The sequence below is a fragment of the Grus americana genome, chromosome 1 (genome assembly GCF_028858705.1).
Source record: "Grus americana isolate bGruAme1 chromosome 1, bGruAme1.mat, whole genome shotgun sequence".
In the NCBI taxonomy this organism is placed as follows: Eukaryota; Metazoa; Chordata; class Aves; order Gruiformes; family Gruidae; genus Grus; species Grus americana.
This window is the reverse complement of record NC_072852.1, coordinates 16,194,540-16,221,706: the sequence shown is the minus strand read 5'-3', so window position 1 is coordinate 16,221,706 and position 27,167 is coordinate 16,194,540. Positions and strand designations below refer to the sequence as shown.

Sequence of the window (27,167 nt, the reverse complement as noted above, 5' to 3'; positions counted from 1 at the left end):
TTCCAAGGAATGGGACAAATCTGAAACCACATTGGGCGCTCTCAGCTGCTGTGGTCAGACTTAAGTTTTGCCATGGAAACAGCAGATTCCTGTGAGTTGGCACTATGGAAATGCCAGTGATGTCGTGGAACAGTGGACCTCCCGTGCACCCCCAAAGCTCCACAGCAGTAGAGCTCGCTACCTCAAGAGGCTACTTTGTGTAATGTCCATAAACTTAACATTTTGTAAATCCTATGTAATTCAGTGGGATACTGTCTATAGAGTGCTTCTGTAGCACTGGAGAAAGGAATATAAATAGAATTAAACCATAGGTCGTAGGGTAGGAAGTGGTGTCAAGGAGCCCTCCCACAGTCCTAAGGTAGGGACAGTTCTACTCCAAAAGCTTGACTGGTGACTGTCTCGCTAAAAGTCTCCAGGACTGGGATCTTGTGTCCCTACAGACAATGTCTCTCAGTATCTTTATAGCTTTAACACAGAAAAGCTGCCATTTAAGCCTAATGTTTCTCTTATCCCCACAAGGCAGAGAGGTTTTCTGTTTTGTCTTTGTTGTTCCGCAAAAGGCAGACCCAAGGGAAGTGTGGCACTGATCCCCGCACAATATGCTTTATTTCCCCATAATAAGAATTCACAAAGAGAAGAGTTTAAAAAACAAAAAAAACCAAACATGCAAATGTGTGGAGCATGTTTTCAGTGTGCACAACTTTATTTTCTAGTTAATGAATACAATTACTTTTAAAATGCAGCTTTTTAAAAGGGTAAAAAACTTAAAATATATCTCCAAATTTAATACCTGACATGCAAAGACAGAATAGTAATACGCAAAATGCATACAAAAATATCACTTCTTCATTCTACTGGAAAAACATAAGCACATCTAGTTGCATTACATACAGATGTTTGAATTAGTACAAAATTGTATAGAATTTTAGCTTCATTGAGAAATCCATTATTTTGGTATCCTTTATTTTGATGGATACATAGACAGAAAATTAAGAAGCACGTGCCCTGACCCACTGAGAAAGGTATTTGAATGCCTTCTGCATGTTACCTCTTACCATTCTGTGTAACTGTAGGCTTTGTGTGAAATGGTGTTTTTCAGGAAAAGTTGAATATTTTGTGCCAGTTAAATTAAGAACAAATAAAACCATGCCTTTAAGAAATATGCAGGCCAAGAATAAGTGCATTGCATCATATTTTATCACAATTAATTCCAGATGAAATGTCATATTTGGAAAGGAAAGTGGAAGACTGTTGAATATTTGATTGTTTTTTCTAAATACCTGTATGGACAAGAACTGGAGAAGGTTCAAAAAATAACATAAGCCCACATTTCTTTCAAGTAAGAATCTATACTCAAACTTCACAGTGCAGATGTTCTCTCGAGGTAAAAAAAATGCACTGCTATCATTTTTTATACCATCTTTTCCGTAGTATGTGTTCTGCATAAAGACTAGCTGAAAGCTCACTTATCAGTCCCAGGTAGAATATTTTACTTTTACTTTTTACATCAAATGTACATCCACTGTAGAAAAGCGTATAGCTTCTGAGAAACGTTACTGGCCTTGTCGTTCATCGCTATGTGCTGTGTGCGCTGCCAACAGTGCCTTATATTCAGGTTGATCTATGCTGGGGCTGTGGCCTGATAGGAAAGTTTTGTCAGTAATGTGGGCGAAGTGCCACGCTCCTGCGTTAGGCTGGTGAATGGAGGGGGAGAGAATGAGGACAGGTTGCATTTCAAATGAGAAACTTCACTGACTGAATTTTTTGCCTTAGAGAATAATGATGTCAGACTGGTGCTGTCACCTACTGTGTAAGATGCTGTCCAGCTGACTGAAGGTTATAGGAATTTTTTCACTGATTTTCATGGAGTTCACTCAGGTCCCTAGGACAGAATAATTTATTTAGTGCTTAGCTTTTCACCTGAGGTTTTCCGTTAACATTACTTGCAGCAAAAATCTTCTCTATGCAGTGTGATATAAGAAAATTTCTCTGACATAATCAAATAAGGAGACAAATACGTGAACATACTGAAGCTAATTAGCCCACATTATGAAACGTAAAGGGATTTTATACCTGGACATTTTTTTCTTACACTTTTGTTGTTATCTGTTCCCTCACCACACAGGGGTTTTTTTTCCATTTAAAAAATTAATGTAGTGCTAAAAAATTTAAGGTAACAGTCTGTTTGCCATAAAACACATTTCTTCTTCATGAAAAGTAAGAACATTGATTTCCTGCATATCTATTTTACATAGTCCTAAAGTAAGGATTAAAGTTTTGCAGGTCATATCCTTTATCTTTTGTAAATTATTGCACTTGTGCATTATGAACTGTCAAATGTAAAAGAACAGCAGCAGTCTGACGTAGAATATTAAAAGAAAAAATAGGCTATATAAAAATATGACTATTCATTAAACTAAATAAACTCCTATATTCCATTTAAAAAAACCCCCAAACCTCTATACTAGGTCACATTCTGACTTTCTTACTTGCACTCAGTAGCAGCCTGTTCTACAGATTCCATTCAGTACTTGAGGACTAAGGTTTTCCTTAATCTAATTTATGTCATGATCTGCCTCTTGATGAAAGATATGTAACTTAGCCAAAACAATCTTCTGTGTATGCTTCGTTTTAGGGACAATCATTAATAGTAGTGCATGATTTGCTACAATGGGATTAAAATAGAACTAATGAACCCATATCCAAGGGTTTTTCCTATGAAACATCCTATTTGAAGTTTTATAGTAGTTCAGTGCTGTTGTCTGTTCTTCTGTTTCGCCTGTCACCTGTTTCAGTTATCTAACAACCTGCAGCAATTTAAGGAATTGCTTGGAAAAAAGTGATCATGATGACACATTTTTCAAGACTTGTCAGCATGTATGCTCACAGAAATGTTCTAGAATGGCAAAGCCTTGGCCAGCTGGAACTCCTGCCCTCTCGCTAGGCATTGTGCAAATACAGAACAAGAGGCTTGCCATCCAAAGATTTTGGTCTCTCCAGCTCTCCTGGGCAGACCACAAAGCAGCTTTTCATCCTGCACACACTGATAAAAGTGTAATGCACCTTCTGCCTGGCTCGTCCCCAAACTGAGTACATCTTTTGTAATAGTCTTCTGATTTTTTAAAATCAATATATCGTATCGAAAAGTGCTTGCTGAATCAAGGTCCAGAATATTTCTGGGATAACGTTAGCTAAAATTCAGAGATTTCTAGAGATCTGTATCATTCAGACAAATCAGGGTTTTCTTCAAGTGCAAAGATTGGTTCCATTGCAGAAAACACTTATATAGTACCGATGCATAAATATTGCTGTGAGTTCACAGGTAAGACAATACCAGCAGTCCGTCTTCATGAAGCAAGTCTGCGCATAGCCTAGTGAAATGGTTTTCAAAAGGTGGAGAGAAACAGGCGATGGTTAGTTCTGAGTACACACCCCTTGGAAGAATAAAATGTTTGTGTATGTGTTAACTAAAAACTACCATGTTCAACCTGGCCTCAGTGAAAGTACAGAGAAAGTAACTGTTCTGAGGCAACTGCCCTCTGACTTGTGTCTGCATCGGACAATTTGGTCAGGAAGCCACAGTTCTGAAGGTATTAGCTCTCACCTTCAAAATGTGGCTATGAAGGTGTAGCACAGAAACCTCCCAGAACACTCTCTGACCTTGGATGGGTAATTTTGTGTCTGGTGTCTTTTCTTATTTAATGACAATAATATCAATATCTAAGCAATCCTGTGATTCTATTGATATTATTGTCATTAAATAAGAAAAGACATACAGAGGAACTTTGCTGCAGCATTTTGCTAGAGCCTGACAGAAGGGTCACAGCATTTCTCCTGCCCATTTCCACTCCTGCTGCTGAGCAGAGAGGCCAAGCACAGGGCACTACTTCACTTTAGATTGGGAATTAAGAAGCAAGTTCTGACTAGTACCACAGTAACATAATAGGAGGGACACAATAATCATGCCTTTACCTGCATGGAGTGTTGTAATGCTTCCAAGGAATTGATATATGACTAGTTTAATCCATCTCAGGCTATATAAGGGCATTTAGCCCAATCTCCTGTTTTCTGAATAAGTGGCCTGTGTGCTGCACCGTTATTTTAGCAGGAAGTGCTACTTTCTTTTCTGGCAGTATTCTCTAAATACAAAATACCAGGGTATTGCTTTAAAGGAGTTGTGGTGTTGCATGTTATGTTCAGTACAATGCTTTGCTGCACCTTCCTCTAAAATGTTCAGATTGTACAAGGTGTCTGCTGTGTTAAAAGGAGGAATAAAGGGGGGAGGCTGACCATAATTTTGGATTCAGGTGCCTCAAGCCTTACCAAGTCTTTTAGGCACCTAACTCATGTTTAGATCTATTTATAAGCCTGTGTAAAGCAAAAGTAGTCCTAAAGCAACAGAGATCAGGAGATGCTTATGCATATATAATTTACTACATTTTGAGAAAAGCTTGACTTCCTCCACTAAGCACTGACATTCAGGTACGCAGGGAGAGTATTTATTTGTGGAGAAGGAAGGAAACTATTGAGGACTCAGTTCATCCGCCATACTGTCACAGCACAACTCAATGCTACAGGCAAAGGAATAAAGCCAGCAGTATTGTATAAGTAATAGACACATTCAGTTCTAAAGTGCGTACCTCTTCCTGAACATCAAGTTCATCATCAGGCCGGATCATTTCTGTGAATTCTATGGGTTCTTTAGACTCCTGCATGAGTGAAATCTTGGGAGAAAGAAATTAAGAAACGTGATTCTATGAAGAGTTATGCATTGTCCATATCATTAAAATTGATTTGTTACTCTGAAGTACCTTAAGATAATTTCCACAACTTACAAGAGTCTGTTGTTTACTGTTCCTTGACAAAGCTGTTGTTTTAGTTCAGCTGAGAGGAACTTAAATGTTGAAAAGCTTTTGGTCCTGCCTCTCCTCAAATGACCAGTTACGGCTTTGTAAAAATAACAAAAGCAGAATCTGTCTCTAAACTGCTGTATAGCTTTGTCAAAATGTTAACCTCTACTGTAAGACAGTAGTATGCAAAAATTATAAAAAATATAAGGGTCTATCCTAGTAATATTAATATAATCAGTAATATTAATTTTAATTACTATTTATTCATAATACTGTAATAGTAATTGTTAGGGAAGGAATTGTGGTGAAAAGACAGGAGAAAATTATAAGGCCATTTTCCTAATGTGGGCCCACATCTTTAAACACTACAGAGTGTTCTGGTTATCTCAAAACCCACAGAAAACAACTAGGAAATGCACAGAGAAGGGCAGTAGGAATGAACACTAGCGTTGAACAGCTTCCACGCACACTTATACCAAGTAGAATAGGACTCTTCAGCTTTGATCAGAGGTATATGAAATTATTAATAGTGTTAGGAAAGGGAGCAGGGAATGATTATTCATTGCAACTAGCAATCCAGAAATCCAACAGGCTTGAAACAAATGGAAAATATTTGTCATATAACACATTTAAAATTACAGAACCCATCTCCACAGGATAGTGTCAAGCTAAAACTTGGAAAGGGGTTCCAAAAGGAGTATGACAGACACATCAAAGAAAACTCCATCTGTGACGATTAAATGTAATGGTCCAAATGCAACCTTCAGCTGAGGAAGTTCTTAAGCTGCCAGTTGTCAAAAACTAGAAAATGTGTTTTAGGATGAAGTGTTCTCCATATGTCCTGTTTTTTGTGTTCTTTTCACTAACAAGATCCTGGGGTTGGCAGACCCTTCCTTTGATCTAGCAAAATATTAATGTACTACAGAAGCTGTCCAATTTACTAGACTTTACTTGTACTACAGCTTTATGTCTAGTTTTCAAACCTGCCATGCTGTAATGGAAATTGCAAGAATGAATGCTAGATGATAGAAGGAAAGGAAATGTACTACCGGATATCCTTACCTTCTCAAGAATGGGATCCTGGTTGTCACTGTACGTCATTTGATTCCTTATGTAGAGCACAGCATCATGGACAGTCAAGAAGAATATGTCTTTTCTGACGATGTCATCAAAGAAGGCACTCCGTTCCAGTTGAGATATAAGGTTGTCTGAATAAAAGAAAGTTGTAACAGGTTAATACAATTTGAAGTAATTGAAGAACAAAATGTCAAAATACATGGTTGCAACTACCAGAAATCAAATGTACAGCCAAATCAATCAATCAATCATAGCTTTGTCTTGACTTTTACTTTCCATATTTCCTCTAAACACCGCCATTCTTTGTGTCCCACCACAGCCCACCATGTTTATCAGTGTGATAATTCACATTTTTATTAGAACAAATGCTCCCACACACACATCTAGAGATCCCTTCTCATCCCTTCTCATCTTCATTTTATTCTTTGCATGAGTGGTAGAAATATTTGAATGTTTACCTTGGTATGAAGCAAAGTATACTCTCACATCAATTCTCTCAAACTCTCTAATTATCTAAAAAAATAAAAGTTTGCAACAAGGACATAAATAAATAAAGTCTGTAAGGAGAAAATGCATACATGTATATATGTCTACATATGTAATGTATAGGCACACACACACACACTTCTTTTGTTTCTGAGTGTCTTCATTCCAAATTGTATGTTTCATTTATTCATCATAAATAAGGAACTTTGCTATACTTAAAGATCCAGTAGTTAAGTACCTAGTTGCTGAAGTGGCCTATCTTCGACTCTGTAAGTGGAACTATCAATTTTACGCATACATACGTGGCTGCCTATTAAGGTTCTCATTCTGCTCTCATAATATGAATAATCGTGTCTCTTCAAGTGAGAACCACATGGGCCTGAGCAAGCTTTATTTCCCAATGTATGTGTAATATGATACAATCCTTCACTGGCACATGCAAATTTTTTTACAGATTTTTCCCTCATGCAGTGCACCAGATGGCCCTGTTCTTGGATGAAAAAGCTGCATATGGAAAAAGTCATGTCTGTGGACCTCATATCTCTTTTGTCTCAGAAGCTGGAACTGAATTGAAACTAGGCAGAAAACTGAAGCAAGGCACAAGCATTCTTGTATTTCAGTTAGTTAAAAGGTGGGAGACCAGATTCTACCCCTGACTCCCTGGGGGGAGTCTTAGAATAGTATTTTCAGAGGTGACTGATAATTCCGTCCCCTTCTGTTCATCGATAAACTAGTCTTGGTAATCTAAGTTGTCCCAACTGCCGAATGAAGTTAGCGAAAGCAGCAATCTGAACATAGGAAGTATCATAATAGACTAGAGACTGAACAATCTGGTCCTACACACTTGTAACTGGGCACCAAAAAATAATGGCAATACTTGCCTTAATCTCTTCACCTCATTTCCCTCTCCCTAAACTAGGAATATTGTCTCATTACATACTGTGATGTTTGAAGAAGAATTAATGAATGTTGATGAAGTGCTTTTATATTAGCCACAGAAAACCCTATAAAGAAAAGAATCATTCTTCCTTCCTTCATAATTTAAATAATATGGAATGAATAAATAAATATTGTGGCTAATGACTGAAAAGTGATGTTAAGATGAAATTTTTACTACCTCTGTGTTGAGTGAGCATCATCCTGTGCCCAGATTAAAGTAGGAGGCATGTGGAAAGAAAATATATAGCTAAAATATTTCATAAGATATGCATACAAGGGGACCACATTTTGCAGTTCTAATTTTAGAGTACTTGACTTTGCAACCTTCATACTGTTCTTTTAATGCATTTTATTTTTTTTCCACCTAAAATATGCACACACCAATATTCTACCTCTTGTTGTATAAGATTTGAAAGTATTGTACGACAATGGACTTTTAAAAACTCAGAAATTAACTTCAGCTAACAGCTCTTGATTTACATAGTACTGACTATTTTCATTTTCATGGAACACCAGAAAAAAATGTCCTTACCGTTTTTATTGATCTCACAGCTACAATATCCAAGAAGGTTACTGCTCCAAAATCAAGAATGAGACTGTGGATGGGCACCTTGGGGATGTTGACTTTGACTGGGAGGTCTGAATTCCAGTCCACCTGGATCTCTACTTCTTTGGTAGGAACTTGAAGATCTTCGTTGTCTTCAGGTTCCTCATCAGTCTCAAAAGCTTCATTATTAATACCAGGCTCACTGATGATGCCATTCTAATGTGCAGATAATATATGGAATATATCATTTGATCATGGAGAAAGTTTTGGAGTTACAGGAAGTACTTCCCTGCGATGATAACTTCTGTTTCAAGAATGAGTGAGACTGATACTTGTGACTAGTACCCCCTACTCCCGACCTCCAATAATGTGGTTAGTATAACTAACACCATTTTATAAGGCAAGCAGCCGTTCTCTGTGACCAAGCAGGTGACATATTCTTTCCCTTTCCCTTCATTCTCACGCCTTGAAGGTCCTGTGAACCAACTAGACAAACCAAACAGATTTCTTCTTCCCCTCCCTACCAGCCTCAAGAATCCTGGGTGCTAGGCTGATTACTCCCTTCCTTGCTGCCCTTGAAGGTCCCAGGCACTGGCCAGCCAGGTGTTGTTGATGGCCCCGTCAGAGAACAGGGAAGCGTAACAGTGCACAAAGCACTGTCCATAAAATCAAGTAGTTACAAGTCCTAAGTGGGGAATTTAGACCAGAACTCTGCTGGACAGTGAGCCCCGTGGCCAGGGATGCCTCCACCATTGTCTGCTTCATCTGAGTACTGAGTGACTCATCTTTTATATGATTTTTGAGTCTAGATTATGATTATTATATTGATACATCAAACCATGTATTAAGATATGACCCCATGTGCAGAGGGTCCAGGTGATTAGAAAATGTAAGTGAAGTTGTGTTACAAATTCTGTATTACACTACTCATACTACATTGATTTTGTTTGTAGAAATTCTGTGCCATTCTAATTATAAATTCTGTGCTATACTAATCATAAAATCCTGTTAAGAAAAATAAAGCTTTCACTGTAACTACAATTTAGTGCCGTCATCATTCTGCCAAGGATCCCTAAAAGAACCTGTCTGTCCCCTTAGTGTCAGGTGACAATACTGCATCCAAGAATTTAAAGAAAAACAAGATAGAGCACATAATTAAATCCTCCTCCGTGCAGTGTATTTCCTTTCCTCTTTTTTCTTTGTTAAAAGAGCATCTTCCTGCAAAAAAGGCTACTATCCAGAAAAATAAATACCTCAGAGCTACTCCCTCCCTCAATAGCTTTATTTCTAGGAGATATTTAAGACCAGTATTTTCAACTTTGAATTAGATTTACTGTGTATGATAACATGGTAAAATGACTAGGTCAAAAGCTGGAGTGTCACATGTTCAGTTGAGCATTTAACTGCATCATTAATTGTGATATATACAGGAAATACTGCATCCTGCACTGAGAGTGATGAGAACAGAAAACCCATTTCTAACTTCCAGCTCTCGAGACTGAATAGGTTGCCTGTACCTGTCCACTCCTATAAGCATTTGCATTGAAATGTACATTCCATACTCAGAGGAACATATGCTGCTTTCTTTAGAGAGGATGTGGAAGGCTATGTCTACCAGCCAACTGATACAGCTCACCTGTGCATAGGAAGCTGGATAAAAGGAATGTGTACACGTGAAAAAGCCAGCACTTTCACTGCACAGAGACAATCATCTGAGGTGGTGAGGGGTAGAGTTAACATCAGGGAATCTCTTGTTTCCACTCCTGTTAACACTATGACTGTCACAGCTGCCTGAATCTGTGGGGTCTTTGGCAAGAGGTGTACTGCTGTGCTAAGTCTCCTGCAGGTCCCAGACTTATAGTAATAAATCATGCTTTTCTATCTTTATTTTAAAGATGACTACACAGGAACTCATAATTAAGGCTAAAGTAATAAGCTACAACAGTAACCCTTTGAGAAAGAATAGAAAGGAAAAAAAAATCAGTTTACCTTAGTAGCTTTTAATTTCCCCTTCTTGATTAGCTTTTGTATCTTCCTCAGTGCTTTGAGTCTCTTGTTATATACCTTGACTGCATCAAATCCCACCTACAGAAAAAGGATCAAAATTATTTAATTTTACGTAGATATAATTCTGAGGAAATCTCAAAGGCAGTTAAGAAGCATCCAAACCCATCACGTATCACCTACTGTGGATTTGAGGCTGTTTTTCAGTCCATCGATGTTAGCATAAAAAATTGGACTTGAAAACTTGAGAATCTTCACACCTTCTGGTTCTATAGCCTGTTGCCAAAGAATATAAGGTTAAGCAGCAGCAACCATATTTTGGCTAATAAGAAGCAGTTTAACTGTTTCAACAGTTCAACTCCATATCTACTTCACAAAAAATGGTGTATCTTTGCTGATAATTGAGGTGATTCCATTTTGAGAGGCTTACAGCCTCAGCATGCAATATGGACCAACCATCTGGATCAAGATGAAGAATTTAATGTTGAAACTTGTTATCTTTGAGCACTCCACTTCCAAATTCAAGTTGTCCACAATATGCAAGGCACAACTTTGTCTTACACTGGCTTGTAGACTGAAGGGGAACAACTCAGCAATTACTTACTTACATTTTTATAGTCCTTGACCTTCTTGTAGATGTCTGTGCCAGGAATGTTTCCGAAGCCACCCCATGAAGGACTAACAGAAACAAAAAAAAAAGACAGTGAAGGTAAACATCATACTTAGGCATTCATAGAATTAAAGGGATTGCCACATACAAACTCTCATAGACTCGTAGTCTGCTCTCTTCTGCTAAACTAATAGCCTCATTGGAAAAGTGTTGTATCTTTGTTTTGTATCACTGTGCAAGGGGTTTTTTGAATTTGTAGTGAATGGTCCTTTTTAAAGACAAGGTACTTTGGTCTCAGCCTACTTGCTGCACCATTTTTATGTAGAGCTGAATGAATAACTTGTTCCATTTTTTTCCCAAACCAGAAAAATGTTTTAAAAGCAGATTGGTTTGGTTTGAATGAAAAAAACAATTTTTTTACTCTGAAAAGAAATTGATCACTTTTTTTTTCCATTTCGAATCAACTGAAACAATACATTTGCATTCTTTTCACATTACTTAAAACTTTTTGTTCAACACTTTTAATTTCAATTTCAGTCAATAACAAAATCAAAATATTTTGCAGCCTCCACATGTATTTTTAACAGTTGAAATAAATTGGTTTGAAGTTTGTAAAGCTCACCTCCCTTTTATATTTTGATTTCACATACCTGAGTTGAATTTGGGAACGTTTTTTTGAGGCTCTTCAAATTCCATTTTTTATAATCTACTATTGTGTTACAAGTTTTGCAAGGCTTTATTTTTGTGCATTTGCTGATAGTGCAACTATCCTTTGGTATTGCAGGTAACCATACTCTCTGGACTCCAGGCTAAAGGAAAGGAGTTATGTTGTATTTTCAGAGAAAAGATCAATGAAAAGTAACAAGATGGCCAAAGAAGATTCTGCAAAGCCACCTTTTCTCACCATTCCACTACCATATGTTCTCTGAGCAGCAACAAATCAGCCGCAAGCACAAAATTTTGTCTTATCCTCATGCTTTCTCTTCCTCTTCTTTCACAGGCATACACCCAGTCTTGTATAAGCAATAAGTGAAAAGGTTATTGGCATGTGCAACGTACTATAGTAGTATTACAAGCTAAGTGTTACTATAATGATCAATTAATTACAGAAGCCATTCATACATCTTTTTCTATTTGATCTGGAATGTTCCTGTCCCTTTCCAGAACTCAGCTATGCGGGTGCATAAATAACGTATGGCTAAGTAATACCAGAGTACCCAACATGATATGGAAAAATTACTGATAAAATAATGCAGCTTCAATGTAATTAAATGATAGCACACAAAAAAGTGTTTTGTTCTAAGGAATAGATTTTTTTCCATTTAACAATTTTTGTAAACCCAGGCAGATTTTCTGCCATAAATCATCTTGCTTTTCAGCATATTATCTTCCCTTTTCATGGTATAACACTAACAATTATTTCTGATGCTGTATTACTTACAACTGAACTCTCAACACAACTGTCAGCAATCCAAACAAAAGGCCAGCAAGTAATCCCAAATCAAGTCCCAGAATGATGGATGCTACACATGTAAAAACCCAGATCATCTGGAGAGGAAATAACAAACGTAAATTCTCTTAATTATAACATATAACTCCTGGTCACACTACAGAATCACTAGACCAGACAATATGAGTAGCAGAAGAATTCAACTTTTGAGGTGATCGTAGCACACTGGCAATTAGCTGACTTCCATAGAAAAGTCTTCCTCTTCCTCCGAGATGCTTCTATCCATCACTATCTTACTAGGCATAGTTAGCATTTTAGGAAATAAGTTTTTCTAACATAAGAACATTTTTCAAGGATCCAGTTACTTTGGTGAAATTAAAGGGGATGCAGTTAACCATTGCATTTTCTTCTTTCTGTTGGTGGCAGTCTTTGTTAATATTTCTTTAGAAAATTGAAAGAGTTTATTTTCCCAAGATGTAAAATACTGTAAGAAGCCCTACCTGCAGACATATAGAGAGGGAAGGGGGCTCCTCAGTGATATCTAAGAATGAGAATTGTTCCAAAGAGAGCTATTTCTAATTAACAGGTTGATGGCAGTCTCTAAAGTCTCCATTGAATACTCAGGCAGAACAGTTGAAGTGGGCTCCTCAGTTCCTCTCTACATCACTGCCCAGGCAGAACACCCAGTGGACCCAATCATACAAAAAGCTGAGTGCCCACACTTCTCGCTGAAGTCAGTGGGATCTTTTACCTATAAAGAGGACTAGTAAATGATTGACTAAAAAATTTCAGATCTACCTAAGGCAGGTACTGCCCAATGACACACGCTGTAAAATCTATGCATTGTAAGGACTGCAAGGAGAAAATACTTTCCATGCAATCTTCTCCTGCCCTGACAGCCACACTGAAGGTCTATTCCACAGAAAACACAATGGGACATGTGAACAAGAACCCCGAGATATGGTTATAGTGGTTCGTATATCCCTTAGCATGCCAAATGAATCCACATTCTAGCTTGGATTAGTCTTACTAGAACAATAAACATATTTTCTGAGGACTACCTGAAATTTTCCAGGCAAATGGGATGCTAATGTGGTAACAACATAAATACATGTACATTAATTAAGAAAAGGTCAGTTTTTCTGACCCATTTAAACTGTGCAAATGATAAAAGCAGAATGGTAAAGGTGGCAACAGTCCATCTTTATTCTGATTTTCAAGCCGTCTCAACACAAGATTGCTGTAAACTATGGTAATTGCTGTGAAGGAGTCATCACTGCACAGGAATACTGTAATTGGCATCCTTACTGTGGGGTGTAGGGAATTAAGAAGATAAGAAGAATACTATGTAAAACTCTAAACTGACCTCATGGCATTTGCATTTTGAGGATGCACATAAAAGTTTTCTGATGCTAACTCTACAAAATTCTGTGTATATGGTAGTTAAGAGAAGCTTGGATGGCAATAAAAGGCAAAAAGAAAACCAGGAGAAAACATTTGGGAGAAAAGAAAAAAAATAGGTTACTTACAGCATCCACTTTATTCTGTCTCCACAGACGGGGAACGTCAAACACTTGCATGAACATCCCTTTCAAGTTAGCTATGACTACAGCTGCCAACACAGACTGTGAAGAAAAATGATGAAAAAGTGTTATCCAGAAGCAAAGATGCATATTGAGATAGTACTCAACATTATACACTATAAACCAGAGCCTTGTCTGGTATCAGTCACCATAGTTTAAACAGGGCTATTTATTAATCCTGCCCATCAAAGTCGAGCATTCGGATCTGATTGGTGCTGGTGGCTGTGCTGCAGAGGACAAGTACAGTACCTTTTGTAAGGGCTCTAGCAATTTCCCCAGGGCAACAATGGCAATCAAAACAATCCCAGCTGAGATTATACCGGCAACCTGTGAAGAACAGTGTTTATAGGAAATGAATTTATTAAGACTCTGTCTTATCTTTCTGGGATTACAAAGAAAAATGTACAAGTAGTTGCACATTACATTTCTTTAGGAGCAAGGAGACCTGCCAAAATGCCATTCTGTTTAGGCGTATGTGGGCAATCATTATACACTTCAGCTATCACAGAGGAAATTCAATTAAGCAGGTAGTATAAACAACTGCACGCAAGGTAGTAGCTCTTGGTGCGGTTACGTTGCATAGACAGATGAAAGGAGCAGAGTCTGTGTGTCAGCCAGAAAAGAGGCTGCTGGATAACCTGTAGTTCTCCACTGTTAAAAACTGCAAAGCTGTGGCACTGTAGAACAGAGTAGCATACTCAACATGAGAAAGATGGCACATGAGATGATGAATGGCCTATGGCAGAGCTGCTCAGGCCAGCACGTGGGACCTTAAATACCTCATAGGCAGCTGCAAGAGGATTTCCTCCCTCATCCTCCCTCATCCTACGGGGGCAAGCTCAGTCCCTTAATTGGGAATGAAATTCTGGGGAATTAGGCTTGAAGGATTTCTGACCCCTAATGTAACTCATGCTATCTAAAACGTGATTGCCCTCTTCTGGCATAGCTACAAAAGTGATTCACTACCAGAGCACAAGCTGCTAGCTAAGATACCTGTGGCTTTCTGTGTGCCAGCAAAACAATCATTTTAGGACTATTTTCATCCCATTGTGAAAGCTGTGCCCTGTATAAGATTAAATTTACCTGTGCACAGTACTAGTAAGAAGAGATTATTACCTGAGTCTTTCCACCAGTACTTTCTTGGACTGCAGTCCGTGAAAGAGCAGTAGTTGCAACAAAACAAGAAAAGGCACCTGAAAAAATGTTGCTGAACCCAAAGGCAATAAACTCCTGAAAGATAATTGGATGATGCTGTAAATGCAGATGCCTGAAGACAATTTTGCAATGGAGAATGACAATAGCTTCTACAGTAAGTAAGTAGCACAATAATATTGAGAAGAGTATGGATTAGTAATAGCTGTTAAATGTTTACACAAATTCCTCATGTGCCAGTGTAACTACCTGTGTTTGGTATACTCTCCCTAACATGGATGTACTCATCTTAGTATAAAGACGTTTAAAGCTTATTTCCGTCAATGTTATCAAACCTAACATTTCTAACAATTACACTGGTATAATTGCATCAACAAATGGGACTAGTATAAATTTAACTCCCAAGTATCATCAGCTAAACAAATAATTTTAATCAGTGCAACAGTGAGTTTAGACAAGCCCTTAATTAATGCAAAGCATTGTATTATTAGTAGAACTAATCAGGAACTTTGCAATAAAACACAGTTTCACTGAAAACTGCTAGTTTGTTGAGCCAGAAGTTTTTCACTCTGAACATCCCAATGAACTCATGCTGAGTCCCAGGCAGCGTTCTCATAGATTTGCCCCAGGGTCACAGATGCTGGCGCCTACTGATGCTGGTTGTTCTGCTCAAGTGACAAGGCCCCTGGGAGCTTTATGTCCTGGGATCTGGGCCATTCCTCTGCTGGGAAATGAGGCATTTGGGAGCTGCCTGCAACCCCATATAATTGACAGAAACATTGTTTTCACCAAGCTGACACAGTCACAAGAGCTTTTCACTCACTGCAAATTTTTAAAAATATAATTTGAGAATTGATTTTGACTCTCTCCCTTCTTTTCTCCAAAATGAAATTTCCTGTAAGCTTTTCATTAAGCTCCAACTACAAGAGCAGGATTTTAAATTCATGTTCTTTAACAGAACAGACCTAGCTGATTCATGCCTAGTCCTGTGTAACAGCTGTGCTCTGCAAGAAAATGTTGGAAGTATAGTTCCTAGTGTTCTTAGGTCTTGATAATCTATGAATCTATGAAGACAATATAAACACTAGCAGATAATAGTATTGGCCTGTCCTTCAAAATTATTTTACTACCTGCCTTTATGATGTTATTTTAACTTCTCCAGTTCAAGTAAACTATTTGCCCATTATTCATGGCTGCATTTAACCTTTGCTATGTGTAAAATTCATAGCATAGTATCGAAAGGAAGGCACTTTGCTTTTATAGGCAGTAATTCTACTACTACAATATTTAATTAATATCTTTGAAGCACATCAGTGCTGGCAGAACAGCATATTCAACAAAAGAAAAGCATAAACGGCACTTCCAGGAATATGTATTATTCATTCAGATTTATTAAAGTCAATGCATTTTAGGCAACTTTAAATCAAAGTGTTACCAGATATGAACTTTGTATATTGTAAAGTGACCAGCATGTTCAGAAGTATAATTTCATTACATACTGCAGAACAGTGTTTCCAAAATCAAAATTTATGTAATCCATTAGCCCTAAAATAAAGGAGGACTCATTAAACAAAGTGCTTAGCTTATCTATTTATTGTAGTGAGTGTATTTTCTCATATGTTCAAAGGATAAAATTCAAAATTAGCATTGATGCAGGACAAGGAAGCTTTCCGACATTTTTCTCCCACGCTCATGGGCAAGTCACATAACCCCTGGTGAAGACACTGAACAACTGCAGGAATCCTCCAAGAGCTTGTCAATGCATAGCTCGTCTAACGTTCTAGCTATGCGCCTTTAGAAACCAATGGTTAACACAATGCAGCCACTTGGTGCGGGTAGTTATTCAAGTATGTTCATATGCTGGTAAGCAGTTACTTTTGTGAAGCTGCAGGACTTAGCTATACAGTTACTAGTATATTTATATTGATGTAACTGGTGTCATGCAGAAAAGTACAATAATTTACTCTGTAGGAATAAAATCATGCCTTAACTGAAAAGTTCAGCTGATACAAATCCTGCATGTAGACTAAGCCTAAATAAAGCAGTCTGGAGCAGCTTCTTAGCTTGATATTGTCTCCCCCCACCAACACCACACCTCAGAATATGCCTTACAAGTAGAAATGGAAAGCATGTTGCTAAAGCTGGCCATGTCAACTCGACATCACCAGAAAATTCCCTATACAGTGCTTAGCTTTAATTACCTAGTCAGAGCTACTGCAGTCACTAAAGCAATACAGAAGGAATTAATTAGTATGAAAAGTCCATACTGAAGATCGAGCTCATCTCTATGTGGTAAATTTGCCAGGTAATATATAGCCATTTCAGCTATATTTTTTCAATAGTTGAAAGAATTTCTCCTGTCAGACTTCAACTTTAGTCTGAAAAATGTGTGTGAATGATGTTTATTTCATTTGGCTACGTAAGTCAACATGAAACAGATCTTACATTCACTATGTCTATAAAGTATTTTGGTTTTACGTACCTGGTTTCCATCAATAGCATAGTCATACTTGGTTGCATATACTTTCCCCACAGATACGGCAACAGCATAAGCAACAATAGCAATGGAAAAGGAGGCTGCTATCATCTGGGAAAACAGGCTGACATCTGGAGGTGCAGGAGGCAAAAATCTAGCATTTAGAAAATATATTAGTGTTACCAACTTTGATCAAATTCTGTTCTTACTAGAATTGTCAAGGAGTCTGAGGCAGAGGCATACAGGTTGCTTGTAATATGAAGTGTAATGTTTCAAGTTAATAAAAAGGTGGAAACAGCCCATTGACATACAGAACACGCTTATCTAGCTCACCATAGCCCAAATCCTGATGCTATTAGTCAGCAACAAAGCTCCCATTGTTCTCAGCATGACTGAGATTTGGCCTTATGATAGCAAAGTGAAAAAGTACATTTTTTGAAGCATTGAATAAAGGATGTATTGAATAGTACGATGAATTATATAAATATGTTAATGACACTTCATACTATTGTTAACATACTTCTTCAGAAGATCTCAAAACCATTTTATCCCCTACTGTGTTTCCACAAATTTTAATTAATCAAGCCCTGAATACCAAATGGAATGTGAAGGTTACTACTGTGAAGTGCTCTGAATCTTTCAAGTGAAAGTCTCTACCAGTGTAATCCTGAACATCTTTGCTCCTGTGACTATGAAGTGACAATATTGATTGGGATAACAGTAGCAGCATGAATATGAGCCACAGTGAGATAACTCAGGTCTACTGAAATAAAATCTATGCAGAATTTAATTATTAAAAATCCTTTAATTTTTTTTTTTTCATTTTCCATAGTCATACATTCACTTCAGGAGCATGAAGCAATGAATTCTCAGATGAACTTCATGAATCAGACAGACGTTCCTATGCCCATTTTACAGATGAAGGAAAGCTAGGCAACATATTTGGGTGGCACAATTGACAGAGCCAGAAGTAAAACTCCGGAAATCTCCAGCTCTGAGTTCTAAACTCAGGTTACAGTTCTCAACATCTCTTTTATGTCTTTTCTTTTACCACTGTCATTTTTAGCCAATTAAAATAATACCTATTTCCCAGAAAACAAAAGCACTCACCCTCTTGGAATGCTCTTAACAATGCCTGCATTGTATTTTTTTTCCAAGTCAGCAGCATATGAAATGCCAGTGGCTACTATTGTCTGTAATAAAATAAAACAACAGTTTTAATACTTAAGAAGAGTTCTTGCCTTCCTGTAGCTAGCCCCATCTATTTTATCTGTTATCAGTTTTTGTTATGCTCCTTTGCTTACCACAATAACTTCTATTGGTATAGGTATAGGTATCTTGTGTTTGAATCGATCATTTATTTCTTTAACTACCATGCAGACAAAAATGGTGAGGAGTCCAGCAATAAGATCTGCAATGTTGGTGGTACCAATTTTTTCAAATATTTCAATAAGAGTCTGAAAAATAAAAATGACAACATAAAACATGCCCATGTCCACTTGAAGGATGTGAAAATACTCATGAGAAGATCCACATGCATGGGGGTTTGGAAGAGGCTGAGTTACTTCTTTGTTCAGGCCTCGAGGAGCCTGAGGATAATGTACTGTCAAGGTGCTACAGAATCAGTGAATGGATTTAATGATGAATTTAAGTGAAAAAACGTAACTGCAAGAATTGTCCACACAGCAGGCTTCTGCTTCCTGATTTTTAGGAAATTAATACTAAGTAAGAAGAGCTAAACCCCTAGATGTGTTTAACCTCTACCTGTTCTTGGAACAAGGAAGGGAAGATCTATAGCTTCTTCACCTTGTCCAAATACCAAGAGAGATCCTCATTTTTCTATTCAAAAGACAGCTAGCAGACCCATGGGCAAAACTCTGGTTCACTGTATGCCCAGTACACATGTCTGTGGACAACATGTTTCCTATTTCTGCTGTTGACATCCAGAGAATCAATATGAACATGTGGGTCCTGCCAGACCCTGGAGAATCCTATGCTTGAGAGAAGCAGTCACCTTACCTTACTGTATATTAACCCTCCCAGCAGAGTTCCGTCGCAGGCTGGAGGACACTCACAAGTGGGCTGCAATGGGCAGCTCCCTTCTCTACCCTTGCTTGGTCTTACTGTTTATTGCAAACAAGTGTACAGAGAAAACATGAAGGGCTGATTACAGAAAAGCTACAAATTCTCCTCTGTCCTCCTCCTAGGCATCAGGGTAATTCTCACTTGCCCCCAGTCTCCAAGAAAATTTAATTAGTCCATGCATAGTGAAGCAGCTTTAACAGAACGATCTTATAGAAAAGAGGTTAGAAACAGACTTCTTGCATCCTGGTTAGCTCCCCAAACACTGAGCTGTCAGTTTAAAGGCAATGGGAGGGTTGCAGCAGCAGTACCACTACTACCATTCTGAAAAGACTCTGGTTTTGAAAAAAAACTTCTAAGTGCTTAATAAGCTACGTTTTCTGAACTACAGAAGAAGCCTTCCTGAAACACTGAATCAGATGCCTTTCTTTGGGTGACTGAAGCCATTTCTTGCCCATCGTACAGATTACCAGGGATGCCATTCTTACTGACCATCTCTTCCACTGCCCCACTTCACAGGGGAACAGTAACTTCCTGACTTTGGGTTGTGGACACTGCTAATGTTGGATGCTTAATGTTGCAGTTTGTTAAACACCACTTCTGAAGCAAGTCCAAAACTTGCTGAAGCTGACACAGCAAGTCACTGGTTGAGCAGGCCAAAAATCACAATTTCTTTGCTCTACACACATCTGCAAACACACGGACTTGGCTCACCTGTAAGAACACAGAAGCTTTGAGCTTTAACCTAAAAAGTCAGCGTTCCACTCAGGCTTGCAGGAGCTGGAAGAACCATGTAACTCCTTTTCAAAAATACTTTCTAGTAAATGTATCACCCACCAATAAACATAAAAAATAGAGATAGAAAAACCTGCTGGATTAATGACCTGACAAGTCTGCTCTAAGCTCTATTAGACAGTAATTTGTCTCATCTAACTTTCTAACTTGTATTCTGAGGGAAAGAATTTTCATTAATTCTGAAAAGGCCCATAACATAATACTAATAATGCTAATCTAGATGCCTAATGTATTTTTGCTAGTCTGGTTGCCTGAACTGGCATGAAAAATCTGTAAATACATTTTTGTGTGTGTGTGTGTGTGTGTGTGGAGAACAGCCTCTTTTAGAAACCTGTTATTCTAATGTGAAGTGCTATGGAAGATCTAAAATACTATGAATCTGAATAATTTCATGCTGAAGTCAGTGACAAAACTCTCAATAATTTTCCTGGGGAAGGAGACTTTTCTGTAATATGAGACCTCTATTTCTGTAATCCAGCCAAGACATTTCTCCATTTGATCATTTTCTCTAAGATGAGCAAATGGAATTGTAACAGCAATGTTTAGCCTCACCTCAGCTAACCAGTAGGTACCTGGCCAAAGGGTGGGAATCCACATCCTTCTTTAGGTATTCACAAGTATGGCTACAGTGTGGAAAGGAGAACAATGCCCTTTACCAGAATGACCTGCTGGTTTAAGAGTAAAGAGGCTTGGGAACCATCAGCTTTGGGAGATGACCTGACAGTGTTAAGAAATAATGAAATGTCCTTCACAGTAAGCCAGAAAACAAGAGGTGGGACAGAAAGTACTCTCCAGAAGTGACAAACTAGAGAAGAACTGTATTGCTGGATAATTACATTTAAATTTTATGTGAAAAACTGCTCTGCCTGAAAAAAGACTTCAAGATGGCAATTAGACTTTCTGTCTGGGGAACCCCAAAAGCAGCTACTTAGAGCTCCACAGCTATAAATGAACATCTGCAGATCTTCATGAGAGTGAGAACTAAAGAATGCCCTATACTTACCACCATGTATATGAACCATTCCTGTATGAAATGGAAGCAGAAGGTAAACAATTATATAAAAATTCTGGCATAAAACCAAAATAAATCAGAAGGGCATACTTACATATATTATGGAAAGGACACCATTATAGTTTTTAGTTGAAACATTTAGGACTATTTTCAATTGTGACACAAGCACTTGAAAAGCAGCTGCAGTTGTGAATCCCCGAACTAGTGGATCTGCAAGGTACCTCACAATGAAACCAATCTGAAGGACTCCAAATACTACCTGGAAAAACCATGAAGAATACTAGCTTGTTAAACAACAAAAAGGTGCACTTTTATTTGATGATTTCTTATGCTTTGTTATTTTCTCTTTGTTGGTACAGAGTCTTAGGACTGTCTTCCCCCATTGCAGCCTAGTATAGCTTAATATCATGCCATTCAAGGAAATAAAGGAGACCTGAAGAAATGTGTGAAAGGATGCTCCAGGATATGCACCCTTAGCACTTAGTTTCATGCAGGTCTCTTGGTCTGCAATCACTGGGCTATTCTGTTGTCTGCGCTCCCAGTCATGCTGCCACAGACTCTGCCCAGGATAAGAATAAACCCCCAAAAGCTCTTCAGAGTTTGAGATGTTTTTCCTTCAATGTTATGGTTTACTACAGGAAAGTGTCTTATTGCCCTAGTAGGTATTTCCATGCCATATGTTTCCCCATTAAAATTAAAGCAATATCAACCTTGTGTCTTCAAGCCAACTATTTTACCTGTAAAATTCCAACCAGAAATGTGAGGGTACTAGCAATCAGCACTCTCTGTGCATCTCTGGACTGAGTGTCTATCAGTATCCCAGTACCATTAGTCCCATTACTGCCATCTATGAGAAAATTATCATCAGGGGCCATGTTCAGTACAACAGATCCCACCATCAAACTGACTACAGGGAATGGACCTGTAATGACAAACAGAACACACTAAAGTTTAATATACATCAAAAAGAAGCATTTATCAGATTAGACAAGCAAATTCCAAATCAGAAAATCCATTTAATATTTTAACTGGGTTACATTAGTAGTATTAGGGGGCCGGGAGCCACAGGCACTGCAAACATGACACAAAGATATAATTCCTTCCTTAATAACTTAGTGTCCATACAGGTGCTGTTTCATGCTTTGCTTAAGCCAATTTAGGGCTATATCAAGGCAAAAAGGGGCAACATGTTCCAACCATCTCCAGCACCACAACCAGACAAAACAGATCATTGATCCAGCTGAAAGCAACCTTTTTTTTTTTCTTTTCTTTTTTCTTTTTTTCTTTTTTCTTTTTTTTGTCATGGTTACTTTTCAGCTGATCCAGATTGCCACACAGTTGCATGGTCAGGAATCCCAACACCACAGTGGTGGAAGGAACATGCACCAAGGGGTAGGACCACATCTTTTGACAGTAGAGTGGTATTATATTGGCTAAAGATGACTGAAACTATATTTTGGGGAAGATGCAGACAGAGTAAGTGATCATTGTGTCAGCAACACACAATCTAAAAGTAACCACATTTGTTGCAGTTATGTACTAAAATTATGCAGAAAAGGAAAATGAGACGAAATGTCTTGAAGGATAAGTTAATTTTACAGACACCTTAGAGGACACTTCATGAATAAAAGTATCAGAGAAAGCATAAAAAGGACCATTTGATAATGTAGGAAGTAGGAATGTCAACATAAGTAGAGGTGACAACTCAGACCTGGATAGCAAATGTGAGCTGCTAGGTAGGGTTGGAAGAGGTTAACAAAGTGGAGAGAACATACAGAAGTATTCGATGCAGCAGAGAAGAAAGCTGGTGAAGAATTGTAATATCATGCCAAAGCTTTGGGAGGGGAAAACAATCTATTCTTAGTAACTATGAACAAGGAAACACTGTATTTTGTTAGAATGAAGAAAAAGAAACTTCAGTGACCGAGCTGTAACATGAATTTTAAATGTGAGAACTGACAGGAAATAAACCCCATATTTTAAAGAAAGTATTCAGAAGGAATCAACAAGGTTTACCCATAGCCTTGATGTGAGGACCTAGAGCGAGGCTGGAGTGGACACACAAGTTCTGGGTCTCCACGACAGGCAAGAAGATGATACTGTCCACAGTGATCAAAAAAGGATGCAGCAAGGAAGGCTTGTAGACAAGACTAAAAGAGCTCTGTTTTAGCCATCTTGAGCTTTAGCTGATAGACAAAATGTCTGTTCATGATGCCTACTGAGGCCTTGATCTTGCAATTTCTTGCATAGAGTGTAGTCAAAGACAAGATTTAAACTTCAGCATAAATGCAAGCAAAAAGCACGCACAGGCACAACTGAAGTTACCTATTAAGCACAATTGCCTGGACAGAGAAGAAATAAGCCTTAAATCCCCCAAACCCACCAATATTAATATTCAGCACAAACAATTTGGTTCAGAAATTATTTATCTTGAATGAAATATGGGTGTTCACAGTAAGGATTAACATGATGTAATAGATTATTCACTGTAACTTGAATACATGCAGTTACCAACTGAGATGTGCCTTGATGTTCCCAGGAAAAAGTATGTCAGGATGGGAAAAAAGGCAGAATAGAGACCATATCCAACAGGAACTGCAACCAGCAAAGCATATGCCAAACCTGAAATGATAGATCATCAAAATGTCAGATTTAAAATCTCTCAACAAACTACTGTCTTGTCTAGAATAGACTTTCAGAAAGATTTAGTCCTTTTGTCCAGATACAATATATAATGTATTTTGTCTGTAAATCAGTTGCAAGCACATATGTGAGTATGAATGATTATAAATGATTATATATCCCACACTGGTAGTTGGATGAATAAGTACTGAAAGATGTTCCTAGATTTGTACAGGTAGCATAAAACATAGGCTCAGATGTGGAGTGGGGGAACACTGCTGCAAAAGTGAATGGTCTGCCCCTTGAGAGAAAAGAGGGATATGTGAAGTGTCCTACTTATGGATAGAAATTTCAAGCACAGATTATGAATTATTGCACTACAAATATACTTCAGCCCTTCTGAAAATCAAGCCACTTCTTTTAGGCTTATAAAATTAAATACCAAAAGTCATACAAATTTGAGAGTTTTGATCCTTATCATCATCTTCCTTTTTACACCTGTGCAAGCAATCAAATCCAAAAAACAACAAAGGAAAAAAAACCCTAAAACCAAAGAAAATTTCCTTTCAGACCCTGGTTAGCTTCCACTGCAGAGTGTACTATTCTCCTTTAAAGATACCACAAAAACATATCAGAGTTCAAAACAATTGAAGTCCTGGTCATACTACTCTGACCAGGGGGAGGACTGCATGCAACATACACAGTTGCTGGGAGTGAGGGACTGCAGGCACTTCAAGATCCCAGAACCCTCTTTTTTGGCAACCATTTTGGCCAATTTTCCCTGTATCATGATTTAGAATTCTAGAGTTATTATATATTTTAAGAATTACAACTAGATTTAGATTTACACTAATTTGTTTTTTAATTTTTTTTAAATACATGGGGAGATGAGAGACCAAACACTGTATTTCAGAAAGCAGTTTTACAAGTGCAATCCAAGTGCAATCTAACTGTGAGAAAATCAGGCCCCACTGTAAAAAATAGAAATGTGGGGATTACAGTAAGAGGATAATAGCTACTATAAGTCATATGAAAAGCCCATCCATCCCAGTTCATTTTAGAAAGGCAGAGGAATCCTGTGACTGCAGCACTACCTTCGGCAGAGATCTTCCAGCTCTGACGCAGACTCTCTGCAGGACTGTGGACAAATCACTTTGTTATTCCTCAGGTCACCCTCTGCCTGGGGCAGCAGTTTGTAACACTTCTTTTCTGCCAGTCTGTGCCTTCCTAGCATGCTCCAAGGGAACAGACAGGAGGGAATACTTGTGGCTAATTGGGAATGCACAAACTGCTTTCCTTGTTCCCAATGTGAATCTTTTCCGCCTGCTGCAAACACTTAAATTCCATTGAGGGAAAATGTGGGGTTGACACAGCTAGCTTAACCTCCTCTGGTCCTGAAAAATTGTGAAAATAGTGTAAGAACACCATTGAGATGAAAGAAATTAATGTGCTGGATTGTGTTGGGGTTACAGCTAGTCTTGTCTTTGAAAGTGGACCCTATCAGCTGCCTCAGGCAGAAGAATAGTTCTGCCCTTTAAGTCTTCCTTAAGTAAGTAGCTTATTTTAATTCTTTTCTGCTTATTTCTGCCACTTTTCTATTTGTTCATCTACTGAATGCTTTCCTAATAAATGGGATAAGGATATAAGGAAAAGTTAATATTGCAACCCATGTGCTGCAAGTATCCATCAAGTTTATAAATTTTTTGAATGTGAATATACCATCAACTCCTTGAGGGTTCTTTTCTGCAGATACCTGAACAGTCTCATGGGCCAAATTTGAAAGAAGAGTAGTTACAAGGTTGCATTATTTTGGGGCAATAACTAGATTTTTCTAGGCAGCTGCAGGAGAGCTATAGGCTCAGATAACCAAGAAAGAGAAATAAGACCACATGACCTATCTAATTTATCACAATGCAATTAAAATTTTAAATACCACAATGAATACTCTTTGAGGAAAAGACTCGGGAAAAAAGTTAAATACATCTTGATAGGACATCAAAGGAAATTTAAATCTTCTAGCCAAGCAGAGAAAAAAGGAATAAATTAAACCCATCAATAATTCAATGCAAAATAATACCTAATATCTAGTATTAAATAACAAGTCTCAGATTTGTAATTCCATCTGCATAACATCCCTGAGTTCAGCCGGCTCCCTTATAGAAACGCCCTCGAGAACGGAGGGCCGACATGCCTGGCTTTACCTTGCAAGGTGGCGACGAGGCCGGTGCTGATCCCCGAGATGATATCGCTTATCAGCCACTCTTTCACCCGGTAGTTGGGCAGCCACTCCAGGATGGGCAGAAAGGATTTGGCAACCTGAAAGGCCCTTTTTCTTGAACATCTGTGAGAGAACAAGTGATAAGCATACTCCACGGGGCTGCAAGTGGGAAGCCCCCACCAACCCCAAGCTGACAGACAGCTGGGGCAATGCACATTTTAAGAGGCAGAGATTGACATGGTTGTGTCTTCCAGACAAGGATGGGGCACGTCTTGGTGTCAAAAGTGCTGTCTCCTGAAGGGAGCACCCTATGGCCAACTGCATCCAGGCGCTTCGCTATGAAGGGAAGCAAGGATCAGTCTATCGACAGACTGGCGGGTTTTGGGCTGCTTTATCCATCGGCGGATGGAGTTTATCGGTGCCGGGACAGCGCGTCCCCCGACACCCTCCGCCTCCCCTCACTGCTCCCCCGCGGGCCGGGCGCGCCCCGCTGCCAGCGCCTGACGGAACTCCCCCGGGGGCCGCCACTCACCTGCAGGCCACCTGAGCCCGTTCGCGGAGCGTGGGCGGCAGCGGCGGTCGCCGCTCGTTCTCCTCCTGGAAGCTCGCCTCGCTGTAGATGGGCCGCGCCACCACGTAGTGGCTGAGCTCCGCCAGCGGCTCCTCCGCCCGCTCGCCCGCTGCCATGGCCCCGCCTGAGGCGGAGGGCAGAGAGCGGCGCCCGCGTCGGCACCCCCTGGCGGCCCGCCGCCCGCGCCGCGGGCTCCCCCGGCCGCCCGCCGCCCCTCAGTCCGGGGCGCGGCTCGGCACCGCGGCGCAGAGCTGTCCGCGTCCTGAAGCGGCGGCTCGGGCGGGGCCCCCGACGACGGCCCGGCCACCGACGGCTCTACCTGCTCCCGCACCCGCTCTCCGGTGTGGGGCAGGGCGAGCCGGCCCCGCCGCAACGGCATTTATACCGCCGGTTGCGGCCGGGCGCTTTATTTACGGGGAAACGGAGGGACCCGGCTCCGGGCTGGCCCGGGCGACGCCTCCGTCCGCCCTCCCCCTCCGGCCCCGGTGGCCCCCTCGCAAGCCCTGCCCCAGGCCGGCGCTCCCCGGAGCGACCCTCCCAGCCCCGCGGCAGCCCTCCGTCGGTCCGTGTGTGTGTGTGTCCCCCGCCCCCTACACACACACACTCCCTCCTCCGGCACCTCCCGTCCCCTCGGGGCTGGGGGCTGCATTTCAAAGCCAGCCGCCCGGCAGGCATGCTGCCCGGGAACAGCGC

General features: G+C 39.5%; 1 protein-coding gene across 1 annotated transcript; it reads right to left on the bottom strand.

The window, feature by feature from the left end:
- Positions 1-685: 685 nt before the first annotated feature.
- On the bottom strand, positions 686-26,873 carry SLC26A4 (solute carrier family 26 member 4). Its single transcript, XM_054810281.1, has 20 exons — positions 26,436-26,873; positions 25,887-26,026; positions 23,575-23,685; positions 21,801-21,985; positions 21,158-21,322; positions 18,479-18,631; positions 18,285-18,367; positions 17,181-17,328; positions 14,663-14,776; positions 13,796-13,873; positions 13,493-13,588; positions 11,955-12,061; positions 10,512-10,581; positions 10,087-10,179; positions 9,889-9,984; positions 7,885-8,115; positions 6,386-6,440; positions 5,913-6,058; positions 4,641-4,724; positions 686-3,371 (listed from the first exon to the last, which is right to left on the bottom strand). Exons 1-20 carry the CDS (start codon positions 26,588-26,590, stop codon positions 3,348-3,350), a joined length of 2,334 nt encoding a protein of 777 aa, XP_054666256.1. The 5' UTR covers positions 26,591-26,873; the 3' UTR covers positions 686-3,347.
- Positions 26,874-27,167: the final 294 nt, after the last annotated feature.